At 40.2% G+C, this 15,501-nt stretch overlaps 3 protein-coding genes across 3 annotated transcripts; 2 read left to right on the forward strand and 1 right to left on the reverse strand.

Moving 5' to 3' along the window:
• The first annotated feature begins 318 nt into the window (after positions 1–318).
• Positions 319–4,347, forward strand: LOC131969946 (extracellular calcium-sensing receptor-like). Its single transcript, XM_059331177.1, has 9 exons — positions 319–539; positions 806–1,100; positions 1,255–1,341; positions 1,627–1,896; positions 2,052–2,258; positions 2,367–2,642; positions 2,925–3,110; positions 3,237–3,360; positions 3,434–4,347. Exons 1-9 carry the CDS (start codon positions 319–321, stop codon positions 4,345–4,347), a joined length of 2,580 nt encoding a protein of 859 aa, XP_059187160.1.
• A 1,756-nt stretch (positions 4,348–6,103) lies between these two features.
• Positions 6,104–10,139, forward strand: LOC131970278 (extracellular calcium-sensing receptor-like). Its single transcript, XM_059331638.1, has 9 exons — positions 6,104–6,249; positions 6,540–6,834; positions 6,979–7,065; positions 7,285–7,554; positions 7,814–8,020; positions 8,112–8,387; positions 8,698–8,922; positions 9,026–9,149; positions 9,229–10,139. The coding sequence occupies exons 1-9, from the start codon at positions 6,140–6,142 to the stop codon at positions 10,137–10,139; spliced, it is 2,505 nt and encodes an 834-aa protein (XP_059187621.1). The 5' UTR covers positions 6,104–6,139.
• A 1,537-nt stretch (positions 10,140–11,676) lies between these two features.
• LOC131969947 (vomeronasal type-2 receptor 26-like) lies at positions 11,677–15,431 on the reverse strand (the record flags this gene model as incomplete). The annotated part of the gene is made up of 6 exons (XM_059331178.1): positions 15,395–15,431; positions 14,824–14,918; positions 14,518–14,624; positions 13,444–13,633; positions 13,167–13,363; positions 11,677–11,854 (listed from the first exon to the last, which is right to left on the reverse strand). Coding segments are annotated over exons 1-6 (804 nt in total), but the record flags the coding sequence as incomplete, so codon positions are not given.
• Positions 15,432–15,501: the final 70 nt, after the last annotated feature.

The raw sequence follows: 15,501 nt of genomic DNA on the forward strand, positions 1-15,501 counted from the left end.
GAGGACTGAGCCTCTGTGGTAGGCCCTCTACCAGGTGTGCCACCTGGACACCCCATACTGTATATATTTCCGTTATATATTCCTGATATATGAAGAAAACCTTTCCATCATTTCATTAACTTCAATATTCTTTACCTAATTACTTTTATAATTATATTGCTGTTATGTCCTGCCCACCATCCTGGCCCTGCCATGATAGGTGGTATAAAAGAATAAACAATGACGAAATGGACCCAACGAGGATATCATACATCAGAATATAAAATAAAGCAACCACACATTAAGATTGGAGACAGGGGTGAAGAGAGGACAGGCGTTATGGGAGCATTTTGTAACATATACTTAGTATTTTGTGTCTACCTGTTCTTGTCTAAATCTTCCTCTCTCTCCTTGACTTGTAAATTACGGAGACGATTTCATCTCAATGGGTTGCACAAGGCTGGCGATGTGGTTTTTGGTGGGGTGTTAAAGATCCACTACATCTCAGTCTTCCCTGAGAATGAATTCACTTCAGATCCACAAGATCCCAGCTGTGAAGGGTAAGTTTCATATACATGCAACAGAAAGCAGAAATCTTCAGTGTATTCAAGATATGTGCAAAAAAAAGAGAGAGATCTGAGATAAGTGTCATATGCTGTTATATGCATCATGATCAGATAATGTAATGTATTTAGTTTAAAATCCTGCTGTAAAAAGTAGGACATTTAATACAGGATGCTTTGATAATGTGGTCATGTAAATGTGATGGTTTTAATCTTGTGTTCAAAAAATTTTCAGTGGCTCAAAAATACTTTTTATGTTTTAGCTTTGACACTCGGTGGTTCAGGCAGGCCATGACAATGGTCTTTGCTGTTGATGAGATCAACAGAAACTCCAATCTGCTACCTAATGTGACTCTGGGATACAGTCTTTATGATGACTGTGGTGCACTTGTTACTGGATTTCGTGCTGCTTTGGTGCTGGCCAGTGGTCAAGAGGAGCAGTTTCTGCTGAAGGAAAACTGTTCAGGGACCCCATCAGTTGTTGGGATTGTGGGTGATACCTATTCAACAGTTTCTATAGCCATCTCGAGTGTGCTGGGTTTATTCAGATTGCCCATGGTGAGCTTGATTTTATTTTGTGATTTTGATAGGTTGTTTGTGAATTCATAAAGATGTAGTAATGGTTGAAATGAGTTAAATTGTTTAAATATTTATTTTGACTTTCCTGAGATACTGTAGACTGCATGTGTGCATACTGTATGTCTCTTTTCAGGTGAGTCATTATGCCACATGTTCCTGCCTGAGTGATAGGCAACGGTTTCCATCCTTCTTTAGAACAATCCCAAGTGATGCATTCCAGGTAAAATTATAGGAAAAATGAAGTGCTTTCTTCTTCTTTTTTTACATAAATTATAGCAAATTTGACAATATGTCTATCCAATAGAACGAGCTCCTGTGTTAAGGGTGTGAGGAATTGCATGCTTTGTGCATAATTACTAGAAATACATGTGTGATCTTTTTAACACTGTCACATTCTTTGTGCCATTAAAGAAGTTGTTTGTTTTTGTGAAACCTGATTAGCAGGTTTCCTACTGAAAGATTACTCCAACCTTTGCAGTAAGGCCTCCTCTCTGTATTGATTCAGGTGCGTGCCATGATTCAGATTCTGAAACACTTTGGCTGGACTTGGGTCGGCCTTCTGGTCAGTGATGATGACTATGGACTCAATGTTGCCCGATCCTTTCCGTCTGACCTGTCTCAGTCTGGTGGAGGTTGTCTGGCATACTCAGAGGTTTTACCCTGGGACAGTGACTCAAATAAACTCAGGAAGATTGTACATTTGATAAAGACATCAACAGCTCATGTGGTCATGGTGTTTGCTCATGACGGCCACATGTATGAACTAATGGAAGAGGTTCAGACCAGTTTTTATGTTTCCTATAAATGCTTATATGTAACTTTATGCATGTTGACAAATCAGGATTTTCTTTAAAAGTTATATTTTTAAAAAAATATTTGACTTAATAACTTTATAAAATAATCTTTTTTTTCATATGAACCTATGCACAGGTGGTGAGGCAGAATGTGACAGACCGGCAATGGATAGCAAGTGAAGCCTGGACAACAGCTACTGCACTCCACACAGCCCATTTCATGCCCTATTTGAGAGGCACTCTGGGCATTGCCATCCGTCGAGGAGAAATAGCAGGACTAAGAGACTTCCTTTTACAAATACGTCCTGACCAAAATGACAACAATATCCATGGAAATAGCATGGCAGGGCTTTAAACCCTTACAAACTGATCTAAAACGGCACTATACTATTTATAGAGAGAGGTTGTACTGTTTTTTAATCCTGCCTTTTTTTTTTTCTTCTGCTTTTAGGTGACACAGTTTTGGGAATACACGTTTCAGTGTAGATTTGCACCACCTCCAGCAGGTTGGGTGGAAACTGGGGGAACGCTATGCACTGGACAGGAGGATATTGAAAATGTGGAGACCGACTTTTTAGATCTTTCTAACCTCAGGCCTGAGTACAATGTGTACAAGGCTGTGTATGCTATGGCGTACGCTCTTGATGACATGCTGCAGTGCAAGCCAGGGAAGGGGCCTTTCAGAGAGCACAGCTGTGCCAATCGACAAACAATGGAACCATGGCAGGTGTGATATCAATTTACACTCCACCTGTTTATGCTTTGAAAAACAACTACTACACCTTGAGGTACTTACTAAATGTAGTGTTATGAGTCTCGAATATTACGGGGAAAAAAATTATATAATAATTACATAGGAAAGCTGGGTATTAGGAAATAATGGTGAACTTAAAAGTATTTAAAATAAGAAACAGAGAGAAAAATTCCCATTTTGTATTGTAATGATGATGACTGGCTAATAGGCAGAAGCAGTGTCCTCTGCTTGTTCATGTTGTCTTTTTTCTTGCAGGTTGTACATTACTTGCAAACAGTCAACTTCACCACGCCATTTGGTGATGAAGTGTCTTTCGATGAGAATGGTGATGTGTTACCAATATATGATGTCATGAACTGGCTGTGGCTCCCTGATGGACGAACAAAGGTTCAGAATGTGGGTGAGGTTAAAGAGTCAGCCGAAGGTGAAGAACTCACACTTGTTGAAGACAAAATCTTCTGGAACTTTGAATCAAGAGAGGTTATTCTTCAGAAAACTTTACTTATTTGGACTACAGATATAAGCAGAGTATTGAAATAAAGAATGACAGATTCTTTCTTTCTTCAGCCCCCCCGGTCAGTGTGCAGTGAGAGCTGTCCTCCAGGTACCCGCATGGCCAGAAAGAAGGGGGAACCTGAGTGCTGCTTTGACTGCATCCCTTGTTCTGAGGGAAAGATCAGCAATAAGACTGGTTGGTATTCAATTTTAAACATTGCACTTTGGAGATATAAGCATGGATTTCAACAATTTCCTTGTTTTCCTAGACTCCATGGAGTGCACCAGTTGTCCAGAGGACTTCTGGTCCAGCCCCCAGCGTGACCACTGTGTTCCTAAGAAAACTGAGTTCCTCTCCTACCATGAACCTCTGGGTATCTGCTTGACAACTGCCTCATTGTTGGGTACATTTATCTGTGCTGTTATTCTGGGAATCTTCACCTATCATCGCAGCACACCCATGGTGCGTGCCAATAATTCAGAACTGAGTTTCCTGCTCTTGGTGTCACTTAAACTATGTTTCCTTTGCTCACTGCTATTTATGGGTCGCCCAAGTCTCTGGACATGCCAGTTGAGACATGCAGCATTTGGGATCAGCTTTGTGCTTTGTGTCTCATGTATTTTGGTCAAAACCATGGTGGTTCTGGCTGTGTTCAAGGCCTCCAAACCAGGAGGTGGAGCCAGTCTCAAGTGGTTTGGTGCTGTGCAGCAGAGAGGAACAGTTTTAGCTCTTACCTGCATTCAGGCAGCAATCTGCACTGCTTGGCTTGTTTCTGCTTCACCAGCTCCTCATAAAAACACTCAATACCACAATGACAAGATAGTTTATGAATGTGTAGTCGGGTCCACAGTTGGTTTTGCAGTATTACTTGGCTATATTGGCTTACTGGCTATCCTCAGCTTCCTGTTAGCATTTCTGGCAAGGAATCTTCCAGACAACTTCAATGAGGCCAAACTCATCACTTTCAGCATGCTGATCTTCTGTGCTGTGTGGGTGGCCTTTGTTCCTGCTTATGTCAACTCTCCAGGAAAATATGCAGATGCAGTGGAGGTATTTGCCATCTTGGCCTCCAGTTTTGGTCTCTTGGTGGCTCTGTTTGGACCCAAATGTTACATAATCCTGCTGAGACCAGAGAGGAACACAAAGAAAGCAATCATGGGTCGTGGAACCACAAAGTCATGAAATCAACACTCAAAGTTAATTCATCAATCAATCTTATCAACTCTCTATAAACAAATAATAAAGAAATGTCAACTCATATTTGTTTTACTTTAATATTATTTTTGCTGTTGTCCATTCATTTCCCCCTTCCCTGGGATTTGAAAGATGAACAAAAAAAAACTTCACTTTTTTCTTTCATCCTTAACTTTATGTATTTCGCATTTAAAAAGATTGATTCTTACGGAAGCCAGGAATGGCCATGTATTTTTTATTTTTTTTGTGCAATTTTTTGCACCGTTATCTTGACCTGTAAGGACTTATTATTTCGTTAACTCGATATAACAAATATCGTTTCCTCGTGGTAACAAATCTATTCTATTCGTTATCTCCAATATCAGGAACAGTCCCTGTGCAATAACTCTGTCACACCAAACATCCACCTACAACCTAACTATGTCTTTCATAGGCTATAATGTTAGCTGTCATGGTGACTTGACCACGGCATGTGTGTCTGCGTGGCACGGACAAGCACAATATGCCTATTTCGTCCACACAGTCAACATCAGCTCACATGTTGACAGTCTCGCACACACACACACACACACATCTGACTTAACAACTAACCTTACAATATAGCCGACAAGTGCAATTAAACTTCACTACAGTGCATGTAGTGACTGTGAGCCACTCACAGCCAGTTACCAGCTCTTTGCGTAATTTTATGCGCACGTACATACAGTAGGCAGTGTTTATCTCGTTCTTGCATCCACATAGGTTTACTTTGCCTCCAGACACCATAATCACCATCACGTCAATATTACCAAGTGTGAATATTAAGTTGCCATGGACACGCAGTCACTTCACAATATGATTCCATCAGACCTTATATCTACAGTGTTTAACCCAAGTCGGCACCTATGCACAGTCCCATTATGTTTCACAGACATTTGTAGTTAACTAATACGGTAAAACATTTTGTTTATGCTGCATTTTTGCCTCAAAACCTACGTTTATTTAATTCATTATCACGAGAGAACGATCTGTGTTATATCGAGATAAGGAAATAATTAATTTGTTATGACGAGGTAACAATCTTTGTTATATATAGATAATGAAAGAATTAGTCGTTATTGCGATGAAAAACCATGGAAAAAATGTAAGTCGATAATGTAATCCTATAAGTGCTATAGGTTGAATAGAAGTTACTAGATTTACTTTTCATTAGAGAACTATTTACAGAACAGAACTGATTATATCTCATACTACCAAGTTACTATAGGTGCCATCAGATTTAATAAACCCTCCATGAAACTACTGTAAGGGAAGGTGCATTATTTAACCAAATGTCTTTATATGATGCTACCATCTAGTGGACATATTCAGGGATTATTTGATCATTCAGTGAGTTTAATTTGGCATGCTTGTCACAACTTTGTTTAGGTTTGTACTCATTATAAAGTATCTCTCCTGATACATTATGCTGTAATGGCCTTGGTGAGATGTTATTAAAAGTGCACAAAGTCATTTAGCCTCAATCCAAAATCAATCTCAAATGAAATGCATTTTAGGCCCTGCCCCTACCGTTGCTTATGCCCTGATGGGTGGTGTGTAACATTAAACAATACAGCAAGTCAATAAAAGGAGTTGACACTGGGTCAGAAAATGGGTTCACAGGAGGAAAGTCATGTGGCCATTTTTAGAAATCAACTTGATTGTGTACTTCATGTTGTTGTATTCCGACTTCTCTTCTGCTGTGCCCTCCCCTCTTCATACTACCACTTGCCAGCTGCAGGGACAGTTTCATCTCAATGGGATGCACAAAGCTGGAGATGTGGTTCTGGGTGGGCTGTTTCAGATCCACTTCTTTTCTGTCTTTCCTGACTTGTCTTTTACTTCAGAGCCACAACATCCTACCTGCCATGGGTGAGTGTGTCAGGGAATCTGGAAAGCGCAAAAACTGGAAAAAATCTATCCCATTAATACAATGTATTTTTGATGACAAGATAATACTCTGTTAGAATTGCATTGTGTATTTATGCCACTTTAGATAATACACAGACACCTTTATCTTTTTCATGTACTGTAATAGAATAATTGTTGCTATTGAACAGGCTTAGTTGTTTGCAAATATGTAATTGTTTTTTTAAAAGATTTTCATGTCACCATAGTCACTTATCATGCAGTATTTTCCAACAGTGGTATCTTTCTGTTAGTTTTGATGTCCTAGGATTCAGGCAGGCTCAGACCATGGCCTTTGCTATTGATGAGATCAACAAAAACAACAACCTGCTACCAAATGTGACTCTGGGATACAGTCTTTATGATAACTGCCTCAAACTTGGAATTGGATTCCGTGCAGCGTTGTCATTAACCAGTGGTCGAGAGCAACAGTTTATATTAGAGGAGACCTGTGTAGGAACCCCACCAGTCCTAGGGATTGTGGGTGATTCTTCCTCTACACGCTCTATTGCCATCTCCAGTGTCTTAGGTTTGTACAGAGTGCCCATGGTAAGTTTTTCACCATCATTCTTAAAATGTGTTAATTTTGTTTTTTCATAATGTCTATTGAACATGGGCAATTCAACCTGAAAAATGTGAATGACCTGATAGACTATTTAATGTGTTCAGGATGTACTTCTGTGTCTTTCACAGGTGAGTTATTTTGCCACATGTTCCTGCCTGACTGACCGGCAAAAGTTTCCATCCTTTTTTAGGACGATCCCAAGCGATGCTTTCCAGGTGAATATTAATCAGTGAAATAAAAATGCATAAAAAATATTACTTAAAAATTGCTCAAAAACCATCCCTGTGCTGGAGTGAAAAATATAATCATTTTGCCTAATATTGTCTTGGTGTCATTGATGAAGCTTTTTGTTTGTGTGGAACCTGTTTCACAAGTTTCCTAGTGAAAGATTACACCAGTCTGTGCAGTAATGCCTCCACTCTGCATCCACTCAGGTTCGTGCCATGATTCAGATTCTGAAACACTTTGGTTGGACTTGGGCAGGTTTGCTGATCAGTGATGATGACTATGGACTCCACGCTGCCCGGTCCTTTCAGTCTGACCTGGCTCAGTCTGGAGGAGGTTGTCTGTCCTACCTGGAGGTTTTACCCTGGGAAAATGACAAAGCTGAACACAGGAGGATTGTGGATGTGATGAGGAAATCTACAGCTCGTGTGGTCATTGTGTTTGCACACGAGAGTCACATGATTAACCTAATGCAAGAGGTTGGGTTTTGAATACAACTTAATTATTATTTGTTTAATTATACAACTTCATATTCCATCTGTCAAACTGAAATATTTAAGTTACAATAAAATATTGTCCTGTAAAAATAGATTCATTTGGATGAATCAAACCTCCTATTTGTTAAATATGCTGCTATGTTAGTGATTTAGATCACTAACTCACCATAATTTCACCATACTATGAGTGAAAAGATTTCAACAGTTTGCATTTTTGTATCTCATATACTGTAACGCACAGGTGGTGAGGCAGAATGTTACAGGCCTGCAGTGGATAGCAAGTGAAGCTTGGACAGCAGCTGCTGTGCTGCAGACACCCCGCCTCATGCCGTACCTGGGTGGCACCCTGGGTATTGCCATCCGTCGAGGAGAAATACCAGGACTCAGGGATTTTATGTTAAGAGTACGTCCTGACCTACAACACAACAAGAGCTATGAAAATAGTGTTGTGAGTTAAACCTTGCAATCTGATCTGGTATTTGATAAACAATCATGTATATGCTTAATATTTATAACACACCGTTTTACATATATTTCAGGTAAATCAATATTGGGAATACACATTTCAGTGTAGATTTGCACCACCTCCAGCAGGTTGGGTTGAAGCTGGGGGAGCACTATGCACTGGAGAGGAAGATTTAGAGAATGTGGAGACTGAGTTCTTGGACATTTCAAACCTCAGGCCAGAGTATAATGTGTACAAGGCTGTGTATGCTCTGGCGTATGCTCTTGATGACATGCTGCAGTGCGAGCCAGGGAGGGGGCCTTTCACAGGGCACAGCTGTGGCAAATTGAAGAAACCGGAGCCATGGCAGGTGTGATATCAGTTTACACTTCCACTTACTATTGACATGGTTAAAACCTATGCATTAGTATAATTTAGGGTATAGCATGTGTTTAGTGTGCAAGTGTTTCATAGAAAGCTGCCCCACTGATGACAGCAATTATTATCAGGTCAGACACCAATGTCTTGTCACCAGTGATAGCAGAAAAACACAATCAAAACACAATATTAACAAACTAATATGTTTCTAAGATGATAGAAAGCCTGTATAGGTAATTATTGTTGTCCCTAGTTTTAGTCAAATTTTGGTTTTCCTTTATTCCTTATTCTGGTCCACACAGCTTGTGTATTATTTGCAGAAAGTAAATTTCACCACCTCATTTGGTGATCAAGTGTCGTTTGATGAGAATGGTGATGCCTTACCAATATATGATGTCATGAACTGGCGGTGGCTCCCTGATGGACGAACAAAGATTCAGAATGTGGGTGAGGTTAAAGAGTCAGCTGAAGGCGAAAAACTCACACTGGATGAAGACAAAATCTTCTGGAACTTTGAATTCAAACAGGTTAATTCAGATTTCTGAGATATCTGTTTGTGGCCCATAGATTAATCATTATAGCAGTGTAAGCAAGTGTAGAAATAACACATTTCTATTTGTCTTCAAACAGCCCCCGCGGTCAGTGTGCAGTGAGAGCTGTCCTCCAGGTACCCGCATGGCCAGAAAGAAAGGGCAACCTGAGTGCTGCTTTGACTGCATCCCTTGTTCTGAGGGAAAGATCAGCAATAACACTGGTTGGTATTCAGTTTTAAACATTGCACTTTGCAGATATAAGGATGAACTCAACACTTACTTTCAACCCTGTTTTCATAGACTCCATGGAGTGCACCAGTTGTCCAGAGGACTTCTGGTCCAGCCCCCAGCGTGACCACTGTGTTCCTAAGAAAACTGAGTTCCTCTCCTACCATGAGCCTCTGGGTATCTGCTTGACAACAGCCTCATTGCTGGGCACATTTATATGTGTTGTTGTGCTGGGGATTTTCATCTACCATCGCAGCACCCCTATCGTGCGCGCCAACAATTCAGAACTGAGTTTCCAGCTCTTGTTTTCACTTAAGCTATGTTTCCTGTGTTCACTGCTGTTCATTGGCCGTCCAAAACTTTGGACATGCCAACTGAGACATGCAGCGTTTGGAATCAGCTTTGTGCTTTGTGTATCCTGCATCCTGGTGAAAACCATGGTGGTTCTGGTTGTGTTCAAGGCTTCTAAGCCAGGAGGTGAAGCCATTCTGAAGTGGTTTGGTGTTTTGCAGCAGAGGGCGACAGTTTTCATTCTAACTACTGTTCAGGCAGCAATCTGCACTGCTTGGCTTGTCTCTGCTTCACCAGCACCTCATAAAAACACTCAATATCACAATGATAAGATAGTCTATGAATGTGTAGTCGGGTCCACAGTTGGTTTTTCAATATTGCTGGGCTATATTGGCCTACTGGCTATCCTCAGTTTTCTTATTGCGTTCCTGGCAAGGAATCTTCCAGATAGTTTCAATGAGGCTAAACTCATCACTTTCAGCATGCTGATCTTTTGTGCTGTGTGGGTGGCCTTTGTTCCTGCTTATATCAGCTCCCCAGGAAAATATGCAGATGCAGTGGAGGTATTTGCCATCTTGGCTTCAAGTTTCGGTCTCTTGGTGTCACTGTTTGGGCCCAAATGTTACATAATCCTGCTGAGACCAGAGAGGAACACCAAGAAAGCAATTATGAGTCGGGGCCTTGAGTCATAAAATCTGCACTTCCAGTTCCATAGGATAGAATTTTTTTTTTTTTCTGTATACAATGCAAAAAAAACAAGCAGAAAAATAGTTTGACAGTAATATCAATGTTAATTTATTGAGAACGCAGGGCTGATGACAAATAACTTAGATCATAGTATGTGTGATATTATGTTTTTTTTTTTCAGGATGCAGTTGAAATAAAAAGTTCTTGCACTTCAAATACTGTTATTGTCTTTGTGACTTTCAATAGTGAGGTTAACATTAATTTAGTTAACATTAAGTTAATCTCAGCTCCTGAGTGTCAAAACATCAACATCAAAGAAACGTTTACTTCCTGAGTACAAGGAACTGCAATTTTTGTTATTCATACAGTACCAAATTCAAGCATCTGAGATGAAAGCTGATTGTGGTCATATTTGCATATTCTTCGAGCTTCACACTTCCACTAAGTCAGCAACTTTAGAAAAGGCACAGTCTCAAATTTAGCAGATTCTGCTTAACATCATATAATTCAATTATAATGTATAAACTCTGCTCTATTTAACACCAACTTTTATGTCTCAACAAGCATTGCACTAGGTTGAAAGAGAACAGTGGGTGAATACCCTTGTATTTCCATGAACATAATTAATTTCCATACTCAATGAGTGAATGTTTCACTCTAAAGAGTAGCTCTGTAGTTGTGTGAAATGATTCAGTGTAGTGGAAGAAGTGGTAGAAAAGAAAATGTGGCATTTTTCTGGATAAAATTAAATTACACTCAATAAAATGTCATCAAATGAGCTGCTGGAGTGAGTTTTACTGTGACAAAATACACACAGTTAATGAATTACAATAATGAGTGTGGGATACGTGAAGTAAATATTTCATGAGCCATAACCAATGGCAAAAGCTCACATCTCTTTACCTCTTTGTTAGTTATTAGGGCCTCGGGGCAACTTGAAGAGTTGGCTTCTAGTTAGTTATACTTTTCTGCAACTTGCATTTATTCTATGTAGTGCATTTCTGTATTTGGTTGTGCTTTTGTGTTATGTTTTTTGTTGTTACATGTGTATTTTTTTTCACTTCACAATAATGTATGCAGGAATCAGTTACAAATACTGATACTTTTCAGTGAATAAAATTCTGCATACATCCTGAGAAATCAGAATCTAGTGGCTGCTTACATTTCTAAATGACTAGTATTTTGTCAAAACTACAACACAGAAAACAATTTAATACGAACATGTTTTATTCTATCACTAATTTTAGAATTTTAGGGCCTGCAGATATTGTACAGTAGATACACTGTTAGTGACAATAGTTATTGTGTCTTCATATTATTTCCTATTTCTAGACAGTCAAAACTATAAAGATCATTCTTTATTCCGGTGATACAATACTGAATGGATATAATAAATACATGCATATTGAAAAGAAGAAAAATTAAAACATAAGCAATGGCTGTATAGTGAAGGTAATATTTGATTATTTAAATATGTGCATTGTTCATTTTATGCTACCTTGCCATCAGGTGTTTCTTTGTGTTTTTCTCAGGCCTCAAAAGAATGATAAAACATTTTGGGGTTAAAATACAGAACAGCAAACCATAGCTAGAGGCCAGGATTGCAAAAATCTCCACAGCAACAGTGTACTTTCCAGGAGAGCTAACATACGCAGGGACAAAGGCCACCCAGACAGCACAGAATATCAGTATGCTGAAGGTGATCAGTTTGGCCTCATTAGGGCCACGGGGCAATTGCACCGAGCACTACTGTTATACTGTGGATTTTTCTTCTTACTCTTCCGGACGCAATTTCGTCCTGCTACTAGTCCAACAACTTGAAGAGTTGCAGGACAAGTTATATATCAAAACGTGCGGTTTGATCAGGATCGGTGTGCTATTACTTTTCTCTACAGAATACGAATTTTTTGCGACGTAAATCGCCAAAAAAAAAAGAGCGAAAAAGAACAATAATTGGGCATTTTTAAACGTCTACTTCTCCGGCATAATTTCACCTAGAGACTCCATTTCTACTTTAAACAGTAGACACAAGTCTTGTGTTTCGGTGTATTAATCCACGTTTCGATAGGTCATATAGTTTTTTATCAATCCCTGTTCAATGACCATGATCATTTTTGGAGAAATTCTGAGATTATAATGGGTGTGTATTGCACGGAATGTTCATGCCACAGTGTGTGACATCATCGCCAGAGTGTAGAGGGAGAGAAAAAATTGTCAAAAAATAAATTTGAAAACTCCGCTCCAAGCCGCAAATTCCACTCTACAGAAATAATTTATACATAGAAACATAAAGCTGTCAGAGTTATAGTTTGGGTGTAGGACCCACAGATGCGCCACCAACACGCACCAACAGCCTCATTGGCTCCCATATTAAAAATGCAGGAAGATTTCTGAAAGAGGGAGATGGAACAGTTTTTTTTAGATTTTTTAGCTCTAACAAAGAATTTTTTTCATTTTTCTGAAAAAAAAACCACATGTAGACTATGAGGAAGAACTCAGGATGCTCAAAGTGAAGTCGGATCAATGATAGGTATTATGGTTTTGCCAAAAATGCTTTCTGTTTGAGGCCAGAAATTTTAGTCTGTCCACCTCTGCTGTCACTGTGCCGGAACAGGTGTCAGTTAATTCTGTTGATTGCTTTGATCTGATTGCCTTTGATCTTTGATGTGATTACAGTTACAGATACACACACACATGCGCGTAAGCTTGCACACTCCTGACACATGCATACACATGCTTCAAACACACACGCACACACACACACACACACATACACACACACACACACACAGGTAACTTTATGCAATTTTCGCTACACACACACACAAATGCGTGTGTAAGCGCGCACACTCCTCCAGATACATGTTTCACACACACACACACACACACACACACACACACACACACACACACACATTTTGAGGTTAAAGGGCATAGTTTGAATTCTCTGAAGAATCTCATCATAGTGTACACACACCGGCAGTAGCCCCCATGGCCCTTCCAGAATTTCCCCAGAGGAAATTTTCTAGTTGAAATTGTCAGGGAGTTTCCGAGCAAGAAAGGCCAAGAGGAGGCAGGTGAAGGCCAGCAGACAAATGTAGCCCAGAACCAGAGAGAAACCCACCACTGAGGCCATGGCAGACTCCAGGGTGACCTTTGACCCTTGGAAACCCAGATCACGTCGAGGCACAGGGGGGCTGAGGGATAGCCATGTGGCACAGATGATAATCTGGATAAAAATATAATCAAATTGATTAAAATCGAGCTAAACTTGAGAAAATAAAAAAATTAAAAGCACATCTGTAATACCTGTATACCAGTAAGAAGGCAGACACTTCCTCTCTGTTGGCCTGGATCAAACCACTTAATCAGGGCTCCAGCACCAGGCCGGGCTGCGCAGAAAGCTGCCAGAACTACAATAGTCTTGACTTGGAGGCAGGAAACACAAAGTACAAAGCTGATGCCAAAAGCTGCCTGCTGGAACCGACCAGGCGGCAATCTCCGTGCCTGAGCATGGAAGCCACCAGGAAGTGCATAAAGCCTGCAATTCACCGAAAATTCCAGTAGAGGGTGCTAAGTTTGGCTGCAAAAGAAATCTGCCCATTCATTTCAGTGCTAAATTTAGAAAACTTCTCACTTGATTTATCACCTCAGAAAAAATTTTCAGGGACAACATTATGGTCTCAATCGCTAGTAAAAAATATTCTTCAAGACAATTTGATGTCAATAGTTCTAATAATGGCCACATTTAGAAGAAAATAGAAGATAAAGAATCGTATGATTTGGGGCGTTTCTAGCTTTGATTGACAGGTCACTGACAAGGCGAGCCGTCACCAGGAGAGAAGCAGAGCGTATCCACGGCAACATGTCAATAAAGTTATATATAACGTTATATAGATAGAAAAGAGGACGTTTAGCGGTTTGGTCTCATAACTTTGACCCTTTCACACTATATTTTCACTTAATGACAGTTTATTTGAACGTTTTGTTCAGTAAAATGGCTTGTTCAGCGTTTGGTTGGACTAACAGACACTCCAAGGAGTCGCTGCTCAGTTTTCTAAGGTAAGAAAGATACATTTTGTTTTTGTTTTTTTGCTAGCCAAAACTAACATCCCAGTTAATGCTCCAGTTAATGCTAACATGAATTAGCAGCGGCTTCTCTCAGTCGGGTTGCCGGTGTAGAGATGCATGTAGTCAGTGTCCTCAGATCCCTCGCGCTCCGCCACAGTCCAATTATGGTCTGCTCCGCGTATCGGAAACATGATGGCGACGCAAGATGGCGATGAGTGTAACACTGAACTCGAGGCTTCCAACGGGCAGTCCACAAACCAATGGGTGACGTCACGGTGACTACGTCCATTATTTATATACAGTCTATGGAACCCACAGGCCCAGACTGATGGACGGCCGATGAACACCAGCGAGCACAGGAAGCAGAGCTTCAACGACAGGAGAAGCAGGAAGCTCAGCTCTGAATTATTGGCTCGCACCTGCAAAGAAAAAGTCATTAAAAATATTGAACATGAACATCCAAATAGAACTTAAAAATATTTAAAATAAGAAACAGAGAGAAAAATTCCCATTTTGTATTGTAATGATGAATACTGGCTAATAGGCAGAAGCAGTGTCTTCTGCTTGTTTATGTTTTCTTTTTTTTTTTTTTTTGCAGGTTGTACATTACTTGCAAACGGTCAACTTCACCACGCCATTTGGTGATGAAGTGTCTTTCGATGAGAATGGTGATGTGTTACCAATATATGATGTCATGAACTGGCTGTGGCTCCCTGATGGACGAACAAAGATTCAGAATGTGGGTGAGGTTAAAGAGTCAGCCGAAGGTGAAGAACTCACACTTGATGAAGACAAAATCTTCTGGAACTTTGAATCAGGAGAGATTATTCTTCAGAAAACTTTATTATTTGGACTGCAGATATAAGCAGTGTATTGAAATGAAGAATGACAGATTTATTTGTCTTCCTACAGCCCCCCCAGTCAGTGTACAGCGAGAGCTGTCCTCCAGGTACTCGCATGGCCAGAAAGAAAGGACAACCTGAGTGCTGCTTTGACTGCATCCCTTGTTCTGAGGGAAAGATCAGCAATAAAACTGGTTGGTATTCAGTTTTAAACATTGCACTTCGGAGATATAATAATAATAATTTCCTTGTTTTCCTAGACTCCATGCACCAGTTGTCCAGAGGACTTCTGGTCCAGCCCCCAGCGTGACCACTGTGTTCCTAAGAAAACTGAGTTCCTCTCCTACCATGAACCTCTGGATATCTGCTTGACAACTGACTCATTGTTGGGCACATTTATATGTGTTGTTGTGCTGGGGATCTTCATCTACCATCGCAGCACCCCAATAGTGCG

Source organism: Centropristis striata, chromosome 4, assembly GCF_030273125.1.
Source record: "Centropristis striata isolate RG_2023a ecotype Rhode Island chromosome 4, C.striata_1.0, whole genome shotgun sequence".
Taxonomy (NCBI): Eukaryota; Metazoa; Chordata; class Actinopteri; order Perciformes; family Serranidae; genus Centropristis; species Centropristis striata.